At 52.9% G+C, this 18,841-nt stretch overlaps 1 protein-coding gene across 1 annotated transcript in view; it reads right to left on the bottom strand.

Annotated features, from left to right (window-relative positions):
• The window catches only part of CRHR1 (corticotropin releasing hormone receptor 1), a 102,678-nt gene that overhangs the window by 1,900 nt on the left and 81,937 nt on the right, over nt 1-18,841 (bottom strand). Inside the window, exons 9-13 of the mRNA XM_034756016.1 lie at nt 17,615-17,675; nt 16,100-16,172; nt 10,107-10,192; nt 6,770-6,905; nt 6,177-6,218 (exon numbers count right to left, since the gene is read on the bottom strand). Coding sequence (XP_034611907.1) covers nt 6,177-6,218; nt 6,770-6,905; nt 10,107-10,192; nt 16,100-16,172; nt 17,615-17,675 — 398 coding nt within the window. The remainder of the gene's footprint in view (nt 1-6,176; nt 6,219-6,769; nt 6,906-10,106; nt 10,193-16,099; nt 16,173-17,614; nt 17,676-18,841) is intronic.

Here is an 18,841-nt window from a genome sequence, read left to right as displayed (position 1 = left end):
CCCCCCGGCCGCCCAGCACCGCCGGCCCCGGGCCAGCCCCCGGCCCAGCGGCGCCGGATTTTCCCGGACATGTTCGGCTTTTTGGGATTTCCCCCCGGACGGGGATTTGAGTCCCAAAAAGCCGGACATGTCCGGGAAAATCCGGACGTATGGTAACCCTAAGACTGGGGCAAGATTTCCCTCTCCCATTGCACAGCCTGGCAATACACCTAAGAACTAAGGGGCTGAAAGCAGGTTACAGACATTAATGAACTAAGCCCTCAAACTCCCCGGAAGGAAGGGACAGTTCATGGCATTCTCCCGTTTTTGTAGATGGGGAAACTGAGGCACAGAGCAGGGACATGACTTGCCCAAGGTCACCCTGGAGTTCTGGGGCTTGCCTTATGCTGGAGGTCAAACTAGGTGATCAGAGTGGAGCCTTCTGACCCCCAGAGCCTATGAATCTGCGGAAAATGCTTATCCCAGTGTGCCGGGGGGAGAGTTGAGGCAGATGGGGGGGGGGTGGTCGTTGCAATGGGAGATTCGAGCCCAGCAGTTCTGACTCCAAACCCTTTGCTCTAACCGAGAAGGCAGCCTCCTTCCCAGAGCCAGGAACAGGTCCCAGGAGTCCCGACTCCCAGGCCTGGCTAGTCCCTCTCCATGGTTGGGCTCTGACCGCAATAAATCCTGTCTTTAAAGGTCTGACAGGAAACGAGAGCAATGAACCCAGCTCCAGGAACACGAAAGAGTGAGCAGGAGATAAATCCAGACTCCGGCTATAAAAAAAAGGGGCTAGCGGCTCATAAACCCGAGGCTGTCTAGTGTGTGACGGAGGGCAAGTGAGCGATGGGCTCACGGAGTGTCTTTATTACTTGTCTGGTCCGCATCTGTGTCAGTTCTAACCTAGAGCGGCGCAGATGCCTTGGGTGGCTGGTAAATATCAGAGATTCACAGATTCCAAGGCCAGCGGGGCCCATTGTGCTAATCTAGTCTGACCTCCCGTACGACGCAAAGAATACTGCCCGGCGTTACTGCAGTAGGGCGGTTGATTGGCAGCAAGGTTCGAATTCCACCAACGGGGACAGAAGCCGCTGGGGTGGATGAAACAGCCGCGTGGGGACAGATTTCTTAGTGCCCGTCATTAGCCTTCCAAATATTTAACACCTGGGCTGCTAATTAGCTGGCATTGCCCCCTTTCTGTCCCCCTGGCTCCCAGCTACTCGAGTTAGTGCAGGGGACGATTGTTTCCCACGGAACCGCCCCGGCCGGCAATCTGGTCTCGGCGCATTGTTTGCGCTGTGGGCACTGCAGCAGAACCGGGCCACACGCACTGCACAGTCCAGCAGCGTGTCCTGTCCGACAGCGGAGCTAGGAATGGGATCGAAGAGCCTGGTCTACGTAATGGCTACTGGGCGTGTCTGCATCTCAGCGCTTCGTGACCCTGGGCGAGCACTGACATTCTGGAGGGCTCTGAAATTCCCAGGGCGTCTCCAGCGGGGTCCCATCCTAAGCGGCCTGTGATTTGCTCACTGGGGCAAATGCCAACTGCTCCCCAGCTTGCCTTGCTGCAATCCTATGGGAGGCCCCGACAGCCCGGTGATGAGATGGAGAATCACAGAATCATAGAATATCAGGGTTGGAAGGGACCTCAGGAGGTCATCTAGTCCAACCCCCTGCTCAAAGCAGGACCAATCCCCAACTAAATCATCCCAGCCAGGGCTTTGTCAAGCCTGACCTTAAAAACCTCTAAGGAAGGAGATTCCACCACCTCCCTAGGTAACCCATTCCAGTGCTTCACCACCCAACCTAAACCTCCCCCAACGCAACTTGAGACCATTGCTTCTTGTTCTGTCATCTGCCACCACTGAGAACAGCCGAGCTCCATCCTCTTTGGAACCCCCCTTCAGGTAGTTGAAAGCAGCTATCAAATCCCCCCTCATTTTTCTCTTTTGCAGACTAAACAATCCCAGTTCCCTCAGCCTCTCCTCATAAGTCATGTGCCCCAGCCCCCTAATCATTTTCGTTGCCCTTCGCTGGACTCTTTCCAATTTGTTCAGGTCCCTTCTGTAGTGGGGGCCCCAAAACCGGATGCAATACTCCAGGTGTGGCCTCACCAGTGCCGAATAGAGGGGAATAATCACTTCCCTCAATCTGCTGGCAATGCTCCTACTAATGCAGCCCAATATGCCGTTGGCCTTCTTGGTAACAAGGGCACACTGCTGACTCATATCCAGCTTCTCGTCCACTGCAATCCCCAGGTCCTTTTCTGCAGAACGGCTGCTTAGCCAGTTGGTCCCCAGCCTGTAGCAGTGCATGGGATTCTTCCATCCTAAGTGCAGGACTCTGCACTTAGAGACACAAGGAGGCTGCTGCTGCTGGCGTGAGCTGCAGAGGAGAAGGCTCTTGCACCCACAGTGTCTATAGGGTTGGGCAGAGAGGAGGCCAATGCTAAAGGAAGGGAGTGGGGAGGGCTGTACAGAGAGAGAAGGTCAAAGGCGGAGTGGGGGGTGGATTTTGAACTGGGTCCAAACCGTGTTGGTGAGTGGGGTGCACGGGGCCATACTTCTTTGATGAGGAAGGCAGCATTCTGCACTTACTAGACTCTGGAGAGCTGTGATTGGGGATGTGGCTGGACAGCAGCTGCTGCAGGGGAATAGACTTGTAGGAACCAAGGAGGAAGGCGGCAGATGGGAAGTCGTAGCATATGCGGGAGGTTGCAGAAGGAAATGACAGGCAGATTTGCGACATAGGGGACGAGGGAGGAGAAGTGGAGTTTAGGGTCAAAGATCACAGCAACAGGAGGTCAGAGAAAGGAGCTTTTTACCTGATCCACATGGAAAAAAACAGCCTCTCTCCACCTGCTACAAATTCAGTAGCTGGCAGCATCTTTCCCTTGTTCTGGGCTTCAAATGACTTTATGATTTAGACAGGAAACATATGATTTGGAACACACATCTCAAATAATATCATTGTTATCTCAAATAATATTTTTGTTATATGTAGCCCTGCCATTGTTATCAGACGGCAGTGCTACATAGAGACCTACACATTCTTTTTCTTAGTGTGCGAGCAAGTTTTTAATCTTGGAAGAAATGCCATGTTTGTTTTCAGATACGGTTTCCTTGGGGGGAGCTGTTGCAAGTAGCAGGAGAGTTTGCTCTCTCCCTTAACCTCTGTAAGCAGAGTCTGCTCCGGGGATAGAGTTGGGAGCTGGGCATTGGGATTTGGGCTGTGTGTACTGAAAGAGGGGATTGCCTGTGTGCTATCTGTGCCCACCTCTGTTCCAAGACTGATGAATATACAGTAAATAAACAAATTACACCAATATCCCCAGCCTCCACATTACTGATTTCTCCTCTAACAGGAAGCGGACTTGCCAGGTCCCGACAGCTGCTACCTCTCTGCAGAGGGGTGCTGTTATTATTTACCACGTGCTGAATGCCAAGAGGGCTCAGGGCACGCAGAGGAGTCATGGCTCTGCCCCAAGGAGGTTACAAGCTAGTCTGCAGGGAAGCTAATAACAGAATCACACATCGGCTCCCTGGTCTCCAACACGCTGCATTAAAACCCTCCATGGGTAACCTGGAGAAAACAGCACCGGCCTTCCTTTGTCCCCATCTTCGCTGCCCCCTGGGGGGCTCAGGAAGGATTCTGAGCTGCTTCCCAACAGGCCCTCTTGGAAGTCCCACTTTCAGTTCCTCCGCTGCCCTGGCTAATTTGCAGCAATGCATCCTGTCACCAAGATGTCTGTCCCTTCCCCTCCATGCATTGCAAAGCCCCCCGGATTCCTAGTTCATCCCATCCCACATCTCCCCTCGGGGTTCAAGCTCTCCAGGAGCCATTCCAGCACATTTATCTTTTCAGTCCCTTTCTAGCGAATGTTCCTTCCCTGTTGGGAGTGGCTGTTGGGGCAGGAATGCTGCCATGTGATTAGAGGAAGGGACTTGCAGTGGGACTCACTGGCTCCTATGCCTGGCTTTGGGAGGAAGTGCTGGTTAGTGGTTATAGCAGGGAAGTGGGCGTCAGGACTCCGGTCTGCCACTGACTCACCGCGTGACCCTTCGCCATGTTACTTCTCGAGTTCCCTCTCTGTAAATAGGGGCCACGCTAATTCTCCACGGCTGTGTTGTGAGGATGAATTGGTAAATAGCTGAGTGCCCAGCATTGTGGCCCAAATCCTCAAATATTTCCACCAGAAGTTAGGAGCCTAAACACCTTTGAGGATCTGGGCCTATTTAGAACATAAGAACGGCTAGACTGAGTCAGACCAAAGGTCCAAGGTCCATCTAGCCCTGTATCCTGTCTTCCCACAGTGGCCAATGCCAGGTGTTTCAGAGGGAATGAACTGGCCAGGAGATCATCAATGATTTGCTCCCTGGTCACTTTTGGCCTGACTGACCACAGCAAACTGCCTGTTATCAAAGCATAAGCCATGAAGGGGCTTAGAGTCATCCTCAGTGACTGAACAAACCCTCCCGCCTTGGTGATGGGGAAGGCAAAGCCAATCTCATCCTTGAATTATTAACTAGACCATTTTGCCACTTTGCAGAAGGTGGGAAACAGTTTAAAGAAGAAAGTTTTTGAAAATAATAATAAAAAAAATCCATCCACAAAATTCCCAGGACAGAAACAGCCACGGGGGGTGAATTCTTTAGCAAACACCAGACTGTTAGCTCACAGAGCTGCTGGCTTGGGAGCTGTCTCTCCCCGAGGGAAGGCTATGGATGGGTACAGCAAAGAGATGCCATGTTTTCCTTCGGGGTCGGAAAAGGCTTTTTATGTTCCCCGGCCCCCGGGATCTGTCTTGTACCCAGCTAGCCGTTCTTACAGCTAGCAAAGGTGTGAAAGCAATTGAAGGGAGGCATAATACTTAGTCCTGGCAGGGGACTGGACTAGATGACCTCTCGAGGTCCCTTCCAGTCCTATGATTCTATGTGAAACACGGAAACACAACTGATTAGCCCAGAGAGGGGCTTTGGTTCCTTTTCACTTGGGTCACAATGCGCTAGGTTTGGGGAAACAATCCCTGTATTCAAACAGATGGTGCACCCGACACTGGTGTGCAGCCCCGGTAAACTCTGCTCATCTTAGGAAAGGTTTACAGGGACACCACCTAATGGACAAATTGAACTGGGGGTCTCGTCGTGACAGTTTTCCCATGCACTGCGTCAAAATAGCCTCACGCGCCTTCGGCCAGCCCAGCGGCGCCTTTCTCCGGCCACGGGAGCAGAGTTGGCTGAAATGTCCTCATGGAAAAGGAAGTTAAATGAAAAATGGGGCCAAACTGAACATTTGTATGGAAAGTTTCGTTCCGGCCAAAATTTCCCAAGGCCTAATTGTTTTTTTCAGTAAAAGCCTTTGGTGAAAATATTCGGTTTTCAGGAAAATGTTTGGTTTCTGATTTGCAAAATCTGACCCTTTTCACCAAAAAAACCCCAACCCCAACTTTCCCCCCCATAAATGTTTTTAAGACACTGAAAATGTTTCTGTTTCCAGTTTTCCTTTTTTGTTGAAAAAACCCCCAAACCCAAGACAGTTTAATGGGAAATTCTGATGAAAACAATTCAAGCTTGAGGTTTTCCCATGATGAATACTTGCCATTTTTTGACCTGCTCTCCCCAGAAGTGACGTGTGTTTGTATCTCCTGCTTACCCAGTTTCGTACCTTGGAAATTAAGCCCAAGGACGGCAACAATCCCAGAATCTGTTCAGTACAGACAGGGAATGTAGCAACTGCATACAGCTGTGACTGCCTCTTGGCCTTCCAGACGATGCAGTGCTGAGTTTGTTCCTGAAATGCAGGGCCGGGAGCTGGCGTATTTGTGAATAGTGCCGATTACAAGCTCTGCGGGAACAGATCTGGCATTGTCGGGGGAAGATGGGTCCCATTGATGAATTGACTCCTTTGGGACCACACCCAACTCTACTGATGCACCTCGGTCCCTGGCCTTTAATACCCCTGCCAGCCGATTTGGACACATGTTAAAACCACCACATTTCTTTCATTATGCCTCCAAGTGTCAGGAAACCCCAGGTCTCCCAGGGTGACCAGATGGGCCCATCTCCCCATCCATGAATAGTCGTTAGATTGGGCAGACAAGGCTGTTTCATTTGCCAGGCACAGAGGGAATCGCTATGTGGAAGCCGTAAAGCTGAGAGATCCCCTTCCATCCTCCCACCTCACCAGGAAATGCTCACCTCGCTGTTCAGGAAGCAATAGAAGACGGAGACAAAGAAGCCCTGGAAGAAAGAAACACAGTCATTATGATCTGTGGGGGACCAGTGCCCACGGGGTGCTCTGGGGCTGATAGCCACCTGCGTTGCATTGATTAGACATGTCCATTCTTGTCATGTGTGCTTTCCTTAAAGCCCGAGCTCCTGGAGTCAAGTGATGGAGTGAGAATCTTGGCTGCCATTAAACAAAACAGGAAGTTTCTACCCCTGTGGTTGCAGAGAAAAGCTGGAAATGTGAGCGGGGTGTGACTGACAGGCCCAGAAATCAGAAGGCAAAGAAATAGACTCCCCCCAATTCATGTCTTTAATCTCACGATTTTTAAGCCAATCTCTGGTTTGTTGCGGTGTGGGGCCAGCCTGGCTAAAATCTTGCCATTTCACAGGGTTTTGTGTAGAACCCAGCAGTGAGGGTGGCCACTGGTCTCAATACGGCCTGGGGACCTCAATCTGATGCACATTCAGGCATATTTTCCAGCTGGGTGACATATCTCCTGGGGGCGTGGGCCTGCTGGTGCTGGCAGGGTTCTGGCCAGGAGGGGGCGATGCTGGGCGCATACCTGGAAAGATTCCAGGAAGGAGTTGAAGTAGATGAAAACGACCTGGGAGATCTCGTCTTCCCCCGGATTCACGAAGAACAGCATGTAGGTGATGCCCAGCAGCGGCAGCAGGACCAGCGTGGCCTTCACTGCTTTCCTGAGGAAGGAACACGGGGTTCAACCACATCAGCACCACAGCAGATTCCTCCCCCCGCCGCTACCGTGGGCCGATCCGAGCGGGGAGGCTGGGATCAATGTCTCTTACAGATTATTGTGAGCAGGGGAGTGGGGCAGCCACAGAAGCTCGCTGGATGATGATAATTAATGTGATGCGGTAATACCGGGGTACAAAATATCTAGGCATGACAGAGTAGGTCATGTGGGTGGGGCAGTGGCACTTTATATGAAAGAAAGCACGGAATCAAATATTGGAAAAATCTTAAATTACTCAAACTGTGCCAGAGAATCTCTCTGGATAGAAGTTTCATGCTTGAATAATAGAAGTATAGCAGTAGGAATATACTACCGACCACCTGACCAGAATGGTGACTGTGAAATACTCAGGAAGATTAGGGAGGCTAAACAAACAGAAAACCCAACAATAATGGGGGATTTCAGCTAGTCCCATAGTGACTGGGTATGGGTCACCTCAGGATGGGATGCAGAGATAAATTTTCTAGACACCAAACTTTCTAGACTGCTTCTTGGAGCAGCTAGTCCTGGAGCCTACAAGGGGAGAGGCAGTTCTTGATTCAGTCCCAAGTGGTGCACAGGGGCAGGTCCAGGAGGTGAATATAGCTGGACCGCTGGTAATAGAGGCCATCCTGTAATTAAATTTAACATCCTTGTGGGGAGGAAAATATCAAAGAAGCTCACCACAGTAGCATTTAACTTCAAAAGGGGAACTACATAAAATAAGGAAGCTAGTTAAACAGAAATTAAAAGAAACAGTCACAAGAGTGACATGCCTGCAAACTGCATGGGAATTAAAAAAAAAATCATAACAGAGGCTCAAATTAAATGTATACCCCAAATTAAAAAAAAAGAGGACCAAAAAATGCCACCATAGTTAAAAACAGAGTAAAAGTGACAGTTAGAGGCAAAACGACATCCTTTAAAAACTGGAAGTCAAATCCTACAGAGGAAAATAGAAAGGTGCATAAACTCTGGCATGTCAAGAAGAAAAGTATAATTAGGCAGGCCTAGTATAATTAGGCAAAAAAGAATTTGAAGAGAAACTAGCAAAAGACACAAAAACTAACAGCAAAAAAAAAAAAAAAAAAACTTGAGTACATCAGAAGCAGGAAGCCTTCCAAACAATCTGTGGGGTCACTGGATGATCGAGGTGCTAAAGGAACACTCAAGGAAGACAAGGTTGTTGCGAGAAGCTATGGTATGTAACCTATCACTTCAGTCAGCCTCTGTACCAGGTGATGGGAGGTTAGCTAATGTAACACCAATTTTTAAAAAAGCTCCAGAGGTGATCCTGGCAATTACAGGCCAGTAAGCCTGACTTCAGTATCAGGCAAATTGGTTAAAACTATAGTAAAGAACAGAATTATCAGACACATCCTGGCTCCTGTCCTGCAGGGGAAGCTCCTGTAAGAAAGGCCGTCCCATGGGAGTGAGCCCCCTACATATTTTTAAAAATCTGGACCAGCGTCCCAGCAAGACCCCTGGAATATTAGGACTTGGCATTTGTCTCTTTTTGGAAAGTGCTGTCCAGCAGAGGAAGGGTTACATTTTCTGTGCCACGTGCCGGCGGGCAGGTGTTTGAGCCGCATCGATTAATTCCTCCTACTTAGTCCTTTGCTTTGCTCCCAAGTGGCCATTTCATTCTCACCTCCGTGCCTGGATTGGCAGGGCCAGCTTTGGGGAGCAGAAGGGTGGCTCCCATTGCGGGAGGCGTTTGCAAAGGCAGTCATTCAGCCTCTAATTGCTCCCTTTAGTGAAGGACCCAGCAGCTCGCAGTCTCTGGCCTGGGCTCGCTGGCTGGCATTTTCAAAAGCTTGAGAGATTAGGGTGATTATGGCTACTGGGGGCTGGGCTCTGAAGCCACTTTGGTGCTTTTCAGAGGGAGACCCCAGCCTCGGAAAGCCTGGCCCTTCACACCCCCTGACCCGTCGCTGGTATCATTGTCCTTTTTGCCTGAGTCCCCGTCAGTGTGAAAGTTGCCAGCACCCCTTGGGGCCCCAATGCATCTGCAGGAACTCGAGGAGATCATTCATTAATGAGGGCTCCAGATGGATTCAGAGACAGTGCTGCTGAAATGCAGCCACCTCTGGGGTGGGGAGTGGCAAAGTACTTGGGAGGAATGGGGAACGTTTGGCCAGGACCAGCAGGACAAAACCAGAGCGCTCTCATAGCCAGGAGCAAGGATCTTTAAATAGGGTTGCCAACTTTATACTCACACAAAACCAAACACCATTGCCCCGCCTCCTGCCCCGCCCCTCATCCAAGGCCCTGCCTCCTCCCCACCCCTTCTCTGAGGCCCCGCCCCCTGCTCACTCCATCCTCCCCTCCCTCTGTCGCTTGCTCTCCCCACCCTCACTCACTCGCTCATTTTCACTGGGCTGGCTCAGGAGGGTTGGGTGTGGGTGGGGTGAGGGCTCCAGCTGGGGGTGTGGGCTCTGGGGTGGGGCCAGTGATGAAGGGTTTGGGGTGAAGGAGTATGGGAGGGGGCTCTGGGCTGAGGCAGGGGGTTGGGGTGTGGGAGGGGGTATGGGCTCTGGGCCAGGGGTGCGGATTCTGGGGTGGGGCCAGAAATGAGGGGTTCAGGGTGCGGGAGGGGGCTCTGGGCTGGGGCAGGAGGTTGGGGTGCAGGGGAGGTCCGGGCTCTGGTGTGGGGCTGGGGATGAGGGATTTGGGGTACAGGAGGAAGCTCTAGGCTGGGGCTGAGGGGTTCAGAGTGTGGGAGGGAGCTCCGGCTGGGGCTGCAGGCTCTGGGGTGGGGCTGGGGACGAAGGGATTTGGGGTGTAGGAGGGTGCTCCAGGCTGGGACCCAGGGGTTCAGAGGGCGGGAGGGGGATCAGGGCTGGGGCGGGGCTTGGGGCGCAGGAGGGACTAAGGGGTGCAGGCCTAGGAGCCGGAGTTACTAGATTATTGAACTCAGGGAGCTGGCGCGCAGGGCCCCGGTGCTAGGAGCAGCCAGTGCCGAGGGTAGACCAGAGAGGCAAGGCCGGGGCATTCCCATGCCTTCACTACTGCCCAGCTCTTGGGCAGCCGGTGGCTAGTCGGAGCAGCTCTCCATGGTGCTTTATTTGTACGCCAGGAGAGAAGTGAATTGGGAGCCCTCCTCAGCCAACCTGTCACTCTGCAGTGTGGGCTGTCAGTGGCACTCTGGCGTGCGTGCTGCTACCTGTATTGCATGGTCTCCGAGGTGGTCGAGGCTCGGAGCTTGGTCATGAGGATTCGGACGATGTTGAATAAGAAGATGAAGTTGATCTGCCAGAGACAGAAGGTGGAAAGTCGCCAGTGTTCACACGGCTCCCACGCCTCACCCCGCGCGCCATGGAACGATCCCGAAAGGACTCCAGAAAAAATAAAATCTAGTGCCCAGAGAACAGCTCCTGAAAGCCTTGCAGAGGCTCTGCCCATAGCACTAGCCTTCTGCCTCTGGACACTTGCACTGGGTCCTGATTTCACGCCCACGGGGAATGAGGCTCCTCACCAAACACCCCACACCCTAGGGGACGGCAGAGCCCAGAGCCAGAAGCCAAGGTGCTCAATTCTCACCTTGACTGGCTGCTGGTTCGGTTTCTGTGCCGCTTCCAACCATTCTACTGACCCAGGCCTCTAATGCGGCAGCTCTGTGGCTAATCCACTCAGCCACGAACCTTTCAAAGCCGACAGGCTCAATACGTGTGCGCTTTGGTTAGTCTGTCACTAACCTCGGCTCCGCCTACTAGGCCATACTCCCCGCCCAGAGTCTTGACTCCTGCTCACCACTGTTCTCCTGCAGGCTAGCAATAGTTTGCAACCCACTGGCCAAGTGTGCATCAAATCCTTCTCTAGTGGCTAGTCTGCATATCATGTTATTTATCATGATTATTACGGTCATGCCTAAGGACCAACCAAGAATGGGGCCCCACTGTGCCAGGTGCTGTACAGACATAGGATAGTTGCTGGTCTCTGCCCCAAGGAGCTTACAAGTGAAATAGAGCCGCCAGACCCGGAGCAGGGAAGGGGTAGAAACACACTAGCCCTGGGACAGCAGCAAATGCCGGTCTTTTTGTGGGGGGGTGAGTTAGGAGGGGCTCAGCTGAACAGAAAGAGAAGGGAAGGGAAGTGGATGAGGGGGACAGGGCAGGGGCGATGGGAAGTTCTCTGAATGCCCCAAGGTTCCTGCTTTGGCTTTTTCTGCTCTGAACAGCTGGAGTCCCTGGCTGGTTCCTCTTGGCAGCTTCCCCCTCCAGCCATGGCTGCGTCTGTCACGCAAACACTTTGCCCCTCCGGCTTCCTGAGTGTTTCTGGGGCTTCTCGGTCGGTCTGGGAGGCACCCCCGGACGAGTGGTTTATCCTGCATAGGGCCATGCAGCTTGGCTGCCTCCCTGATCGTGGAGAAAGAAGGGCGGCTTGGATCTGGCTGCAGGTCAGGCCCAGGCATGTGTCCAGAGGGCCAGGGCTGGCTGCCAGGAGAGGTGGATAGCTAATGCTTTAGTCCAACACAAGTCGCTGGGCTCAATCCAGCGTCACTGGGTGAGCTTTAAGGGCTGGTGATAGACAGGAGGTCAGACTGGAACAGAGAATCAAATAGCCCCTCTATAAATCTTATGGGACAGAGCCTCTCCATTTAGAGATGCAGCCAAGCCCCCGTCTCTTGGGGGTCGGTCACCAGATGAAGCTGAAACCTTAACCCTGTTTTGCTTCAGATGGTGGGAAAAAGCACAGCCCCCCCCGCGCCCTACTTCTCTGTTCCCGCTCCAGGGGTAGCGACAGGAGCTGGCTGGAGAATGCAGTTATCCCGATGGCTGCTTGGTGCCATCACAGCTCGGGGGGAGGGAGGAGGGAATCATCCCCCAAGGGCAGAAACTTGCAGAGAGAGCCGTGGTGCCAGGGAGGCGTGCATCAGAGCCAGCCTCACCCGGCCATGCCGCCCTGCCTCTGCGGCGGGCAGAGGATGAAAAGGCCTCATTACCCGTATGCTGGTGGGAGACAAGTGCTCTCTCCCCAGGGGCCAGTTCTGAGCAGACAGGTGTTGCTGCCCATCCATCCGGATGCCCCTCGGCCTTGAGCTGTGCGTCAGTGATTACCCTGGCATAAGGCGGGCATCAGACCCGGCCGAGCCAGACTCACTCACTGCACGCAGGAGGAGAGGCTGCTGCATGGCAGGGGGAACCCGGCCCTAGAGGGGAGCAGACCCCTCAAGAGCCGTGCCACCTGCCCTATGCCCCGGGCACCCAGCGACTGATGTATTCATCTCAAGACAGCAGGTCTGATCTCAAAGGGCCAGACTCAAGTCTGGCATAAGGGAGCATAACGTGCCCCAGGAGCCGAGCTGGACTGCCGAGGGGAGGGTGGAAAAGCTGTCTGCACCCTGCCCTGGGGTGATGGTGTAGGGCTGGCTACACTGCCTTGGTAGTGACCCCCCTTGCACTGGGGGGAATCATCTCCCATCGCTGCTTGGCACCTGGTTGAGCTCTGGGCACGGGAGCTACAATCTATTCCTTCCTGTGCATCCGCGACAGAACTCGCGTCCAATCAGCCACTCCTGTGAGGTTTTTAAGGCCCGGCTTGACAAAGCCCTGGCTGGGATGATTTAGTTGGGGATTGGTACTGCTTTGAGCAGGGGGCTGGACTAGATGACCTCCTGAGGTCTCCTCCAATCCTAATCTTCTGTGATTCTATGAAACTCACTCAAGCCCCTGGGGCTGGCCCAGTGTATCAGACTGGAACGTAGCCAGCAATTCGGTTGACATCCTACCGAGGGCCTCATTTATTCCTTTATTCCTGGGGTTGCTGAAGGAGAAGGAAAAGACCCAGCTTGACTCTCAGATCCCAATGGGTGTCTGTAGGAAAAGGATCTTTCTGATTGTAAATGGGGCCCATGTGATGTGGAATCCCCGAGTTGCCCCAATCTTGCAGTCTCACAAGGGCAGAATTACATGCACTTATAAACCCTTTCTCCTCCATTTTTGGGGAAATTCATGGAGTCATTTCAATATGGTAAAATTTTGCGGGGGAGGGGTTATGGTTTTTCATCAAAAAACCTCAAAAATAACAATGTAAGTTTTATTTAAAAAAAGCCATTTTTTTGCTGGAAAAAAAAGCGTTGATGAAAAACACGTCAATCCCGCTCTAATTCTGACAGAGTCTTTCATGACTTCCATGATTTCCACAGGACCCCGCCTCATTCAACACGCAGGCTGGACGGCACGTGGGGAAGGGGCACCTCAGTCACATGGTGTTGTTTCTGGTCCTTGCTCAGCTGACCGCCCCTTGTAACCAGGAGATGTGAAGGAGTGAGACATTTAGCACCTTCAAAGCATTTTATTAGCAAGACATTCGGGGGGCAACTTCAGTGTCAGAGCCGGACTTTGTTCCGGGGGAGGGGAGAAGTGGTGGGAGATGGAGATGAGATGGAGAGCTGGAGGGGAAGGGTTACAAGACAGAGGGGTGGAGCAAGGGGCGAAAGAAAGAAAAAGAAGGAAGAGAAAGGTGAATAAGCTTCTGTGAGTCCAGGAGGCAATCAATCCATTGCCTGGCAGCTTCCCTGTTTGCTGCTCCACTAATGAGGTCATGGGGGGAGCTGCAGACAGGGCCAAGCAAAACTGACACAGATTAAAAACGGTCTGGTTACCTAAAGGGCTGGGAAATGAGAAGCCAGGCCCAATTATCCAGAGGAATAGAGGGGAGGCCAGTTGATACTGGTGATTAAAAATGCTGGGTATTATTACTGATCGGTGAGAAGGGAGGAGTAGCCACAGGGGCTTTTCCCCTCACGCCAACCCGTCCCACCTGCCCCAGAGCAAAGCCAAGTCCTAGCGTGTCTCACTCCTTCGCATCTCCTGTTCACCAGGGTCGGTCAGCTGAGCAAGGACCAGAAACAACACCATGTGACTGAGGTGCCCAGGTTGGCCTCTCCAACACCTTGCACCGAATCCCATCTGGCGAGTCCCGGTGCATTTCCTCGCCAAGCGCACTCAGGCCTTGAGAAGTCAGGGCTGGTCTGGCGCGTGCTGTTTGAGCTGCTTTAGCAAAGACGCGGTGGAACGGACGCTCCCTTTGTGACAATTTTAAAGGCGGAAAAGGAACTTCCCAGGCATGGGGAATATTCTGGCCTCCCTACAGGCTCAATCCATTCAAACAGCATCTCCCTGGCTTGTCACTGCAACCCCTCTGGGACGGGGCATCCTCTGCTTGGCACAGGCCTATACCTCCGGGCAGTGTTTCACTCCACCACCTTCGACGTACTAGTGCAGGCGCAGGATTTACAGCGCCCCCCAGTTTTACTGCCCCTTCTCCGAAGGTGGGGGGAGCAGAGGTGTCTCCTCCCAGAGAACTCCCTTTTGTCAGCCCTACTAGCCTCTCTCTCTTCTGCTCCTTCCCCTGACACGGCCTCCCTATGCTCTTCTCTCCAGCCTCCTCGTTAAAGGGCTCATTTACTTCCCCACCCCAATCGGATCTGATCGCCTCAATCAGCCCAGGCCGCTGGACTGCGACCAGGGTGCTGGCTCACCTGCTGATTCCCAGCACTCTGCCCCAGGGCCCCTCCACTGGCTCGCCCTTCACTGCATCAAACACAAACCGCTCGTCTTCGCTCTCACGGCCTATCCCCGCCTCGGCTCTCGTTCGCTACCCAGACGCTGACGCCCCACTCTGCTCGGCCAGCGACGCCGGCCTCCGGCGCCCGTTCGTGACATTTTCTGACAAGCACCTTCGTGCCCCCCATGCTCCCTGTAAACGTCAGCAAAACCACCTCGTCCTCCTCCTCAAAATTCCCCTTTGCTGTGAGCCTGAAGAAAACCTAGACGCCGGTTAGGCAGCTGGTGTGCTGATACCATCTGCTGCCTGTTTTACCGACCGGGATTGTCTTGTATTCCCCTGGCTGTCACAGTCACCCATTGTCTCTCAACGTTATCCTTAGATTGTAGCTCTTTGGGGCAGACCCTGTCATTTGGGTCATAGAATCATAGAATATCAGGGTTGGAAGGGACCGCAGGAGGTCATCTAGTCCAACTCCCTGCTCAAAGCTGGACCAATTCCCAACTAAATCAGTGCCTAGCCCAATGCTGCCCTGATCCATGCCTCGGGCCTGGAAATGCTACAAGAATACAAGGAATAGATAATGTTACTAATCTGGGCAAGCCACTTTGCCATGGAATTCAGGATAGTGCCCATCTGGGATGGTTGGCAGATGTCCATTGCGGACAGTGAGTTGTCTACATGGTACAGCTGACCTGATTCAGACCCAAGAAGGCGTTTGGCAGCTAGGAGAAGAGGGGAGCAGTGATAACCCTGTGGGAGGGTGGGGGGGAAGTTTTGGAATTTGGGGGAGGCAGGAATGGGAGGGACAGACCCAGGGTTACAAGTGGGAGGGTGGTTTCCAGATGGGAGAGGAATCAAGCAGGTAGGGCCTCCTCCCAGCAGGGTGCAAAGGTGGGGTTGGAAGTTGGGGTGTAGGATAGCTTAGGGGTGCAGAAAGGGGATCAATTTTCAGTGTGATTTCCAGTTATTATTTATACAGTGGGAGCACCCGGAGGATCAGGATGCAAGATGCTGTACAAACAGAAAACGCCCAATGTGCTTGAAGAGTTTAAGGGAGCAAGGGAGTCAGATTTTGCAGGGTGGTGGGGTTAGTAGCTGGGTCGGGATCGTACGGTTTGATGGGGGCCTTGTCTAGTTAGCTGCTCAACTGCACTGGATGGGATGTCCAGTGCTGAGCCGGGCAGCTACGTCACGTTCTAACCCGTCCTTCCTGCCCAAAGCAATGCTGGCCGGCTAGCTCCCTCCCTGCACTGCTCTTTCTTTATCCCTCGCTCTCCCCGCTCACGTCACCCTGTCAGGGGGCCGCCAGCCAATCACAGTACAACGGCTGTCGCGGTACCCGCAGGCTTTCCTCAGGGCGCCTCACAGAAGCATCTGAGTGTCAGACGCCCCGACTGGCTGGCTCTGGCACACTGCTCGGCGGGGTGAAACACTGAGGGGCATTTCGGGGGTTGTAGTTATTTCCAAGGAGACCTCAATCTGCTGAGGCAGACGCTCTCCTAAGAAACGTTCCCCCTTCACCATTCCCATGGGCAGGGATGCTTCCCCTGGCTGAAGAGGCCTGAGCAGCTTAGGAGAATGTGGCCACCACAGTCAGGACAAGAGTGAAGGTATCATCAAGGGAGCAAGAACATCTGCTCTTACCAGAAGCACCAGGATCATGGGGCCTTGGTAGATGTAATCGGTATAGACTCCTGCTTGCTTCCCGAACCAGCACCTGCAAGTCAAGCGAACGGGGCGGTCAGCATCAGGGCCATGAATCTAGGCACAACTTTTCGGAAGAGCCCCTCCTAAGGCCTTGTCTACATGGGAAATTGTATCGGTGTAAGGTAGGGTGTGAATTTAAAGCACAATAACTAGTCGGGTATAACTCCCCATGTGGAGACTCTTAGTCCGGAATAGAGGCTTGTCTACACCTGGAGTTATTCTGGAATAGCTATGACTGATCAGCGCCATGTGTGGTAGGCTTCTTCTAGAATAAAATGACCTTGCTCTGGTTTAGTTTAATTTAACTAAAGAGGAATCAGGCACTCTTATTCTGGAAGGAGGGGGCGTACACGTGGAATTAGTCAGGAAGAGCAAAGGCATTTTAAATTCACACTTTACCCTAATCTGAATTCAATTTCGAGTGTAGGCAAGCTTTAAGAGGGCCTTTTGCTGGGTTAGTTTATGTTGCTTTGGAAGTAGTCTACACTAGGGCGGGGGGGTAGACCTAAGATACGCAACTTCAGCTATGCGAATAGTGTAGCTAAAGTCGGAGTATCTTAGGTTGATTTACCTGGCCGTGAGGACGGCCGCTCCCCCGTCAACTTCGCTTCCGCCTCTCGCCGCGGTGGAGTTCCGGAGTCAACAGCAGAGCGATCGGGGATTGATTTTATTGCGTCTACACTAGACGCGATAAATCGATCCCCGATAGATCGATCACTACCCGCCGATCCGGCGGGTAGTGTAGATGTGCCCTAATCTAAACTGAAGTGACCCTGTTCTCCAGGAATTACAGCATCCATACAGGCAGTTATAAGGGCATAACCAAAGCGGTATAAGTATACAAGTCTAACATTCCATGTGGACAAGTCCTGAGACTTGTCCACATGGAATGTTAGACTTGTATACTTATACCCGGGTTTTGCCACCCTTTAAGTGCATCTCAACCGGTGCATCTCCTAGGGGAGCGGGAAAGGTCTTAGAGTCACAAGGCAAAACCGCGGCTGACAAACAAGGCAAGTTGTCAGGCGCCGAAATGGGCTAATTTTAACGCCACCGTTCACAGGACGAACACGTCACATTCAAGCTAAGTCCTCCCTTAGCAGGTCTCTGTGAAAACGGCACAGGCGGAGGCAGCATATAACTCTGCTGGCAGATTAAATCTCAGATCCATTTAGCAAACACTTTGTAGGATCCCAGGCTCAGTCATCCTCACTTATCACTTCAAGGGGAAAGGCCAGCGGCAGCGAGGCACTGAGCGGGACTTGGGCTCGAGCACCAAACCAAGGAAGACTCTGGTCTGTCTTTCCCCACCTTTTGCACGTAGCCGGCCTTCCGCACACTCTTTAGGGTGGGAACATATCCACCTCTTTGTTTGTACCGCAGCCATCCTGAGCAGTGCGTCAAGATCAATATTTTCCCGATGCTAATAGACGTAGTAGAAATCAGGCTTACTTCTCATTGTCATAGTACAGCTTTCCCAGTGCCCAGGCAATAATGATTGGAAAAGGGATACCTGCGAGGAAAGAAACATATCGCTCTGAGTGGCAGTAGTACAGAGGAAGGTCCTGGGAAGATCTACTCCAAATTTCTGACCAGGATTCTGGGGGCATTCACGAGACGCCACCCCCAAAGCGCTAGCTCTGGCTCTGGAAGATGGTTTCTGATGAAATTTGCAAATTCAAAAGCTGGACATTGGGACAAATGCAGGCGATGTTTTCATGAACTTTCCCCCTCCGCCTCCTTGTTTTTTCAACCCAATATCGGGCTGGCTTGGAAGTGTGATTGGCAAAATGAAAATGAGGTGAACGTTTTAAAACAAAGACCACACAACTGGGGAAAGGAGTGCCGACAGAGTCCGGTCAGCCAGAATTTACTGGTGACTCATGCGGATACATTTTAGTCAGCAGCTTTCTCCTTTTTAAGATTAAAGATTTTGTATCTTGTGAAGGTTATTTCTTTTATAAAAGTCCATCTTATGTATGAGGGACACTAATAATAATCTTAATAAAGGAATGTGCTCAACAAACACTCTTTAGGCACACTGACATGATTTTAAAAAGAGGGGTCCAACTGAACGTTGATGGGACTTTTGTGCTTGTCTGCTCTGCACGGATCCCCTGCATGAGTGCTGACGTCCACCCCTGGAGTCTGCCCGGATCCTCGCATGCAGCGCTGACGTCCACCCCTGGAGTCTGCACGGATCCCCGCATGCAGCGCTGACGTCCACCCCTGGAGTCTGCACGGATCCCCGCATGCAGCGCTGACGTCCACCCCTGGAGTCTGCACGGATCCCCGCATGCAGCGCTGACGTCCACCCCTGCTGTCTGCCCGGATCCCCGCATGCAGCGCTGACGTCCACCCCTGGAGTCTGCACGGATCCCTGCATGCAGCGCTGGGGCCCACCCCTGGAGTCTGCACGGATCCCCGCATGCAGCGCTGACGTCCACCCCTGGTGTCTGCACGGATCCCCGCATGCAGCGCTGACGTCCACCCCTGCTGTCTGCCCGGATCCCCGCATGCAGCGCTGACGTCCACCCCTGCTGTCTGCCCGGATCCCCGCATGCAGCGCTGACGTCCACCCCATCTGTCTGCCCGGATCCCCGCATGCAGCGCTGACGCCCACCCCTGGAGTCTGCCCAGATCCCCGCATGCAGCGCTGACGTCCACCCCTGCTGTCTG

Source organism: Trachemys scripta, chromosome 23 (assembly GCF_013100865.1).
Source record: "Trachemys scripta elegans isolate TJP31775 chromosome 23, CAS_Tse_1.0, whole genome shotgun sequence".
Classification (NCBI taxonomy): Eukaryota; Metazoa; Chordata; order Testudines; family Emydidae; genus Trachemys; species Trachemys scripta.
The sequence above is the reverse complement of the archived record's forward strand: the minus strand, read 5'-3'. Positions and strand labels throughout refer to the sequence as shown.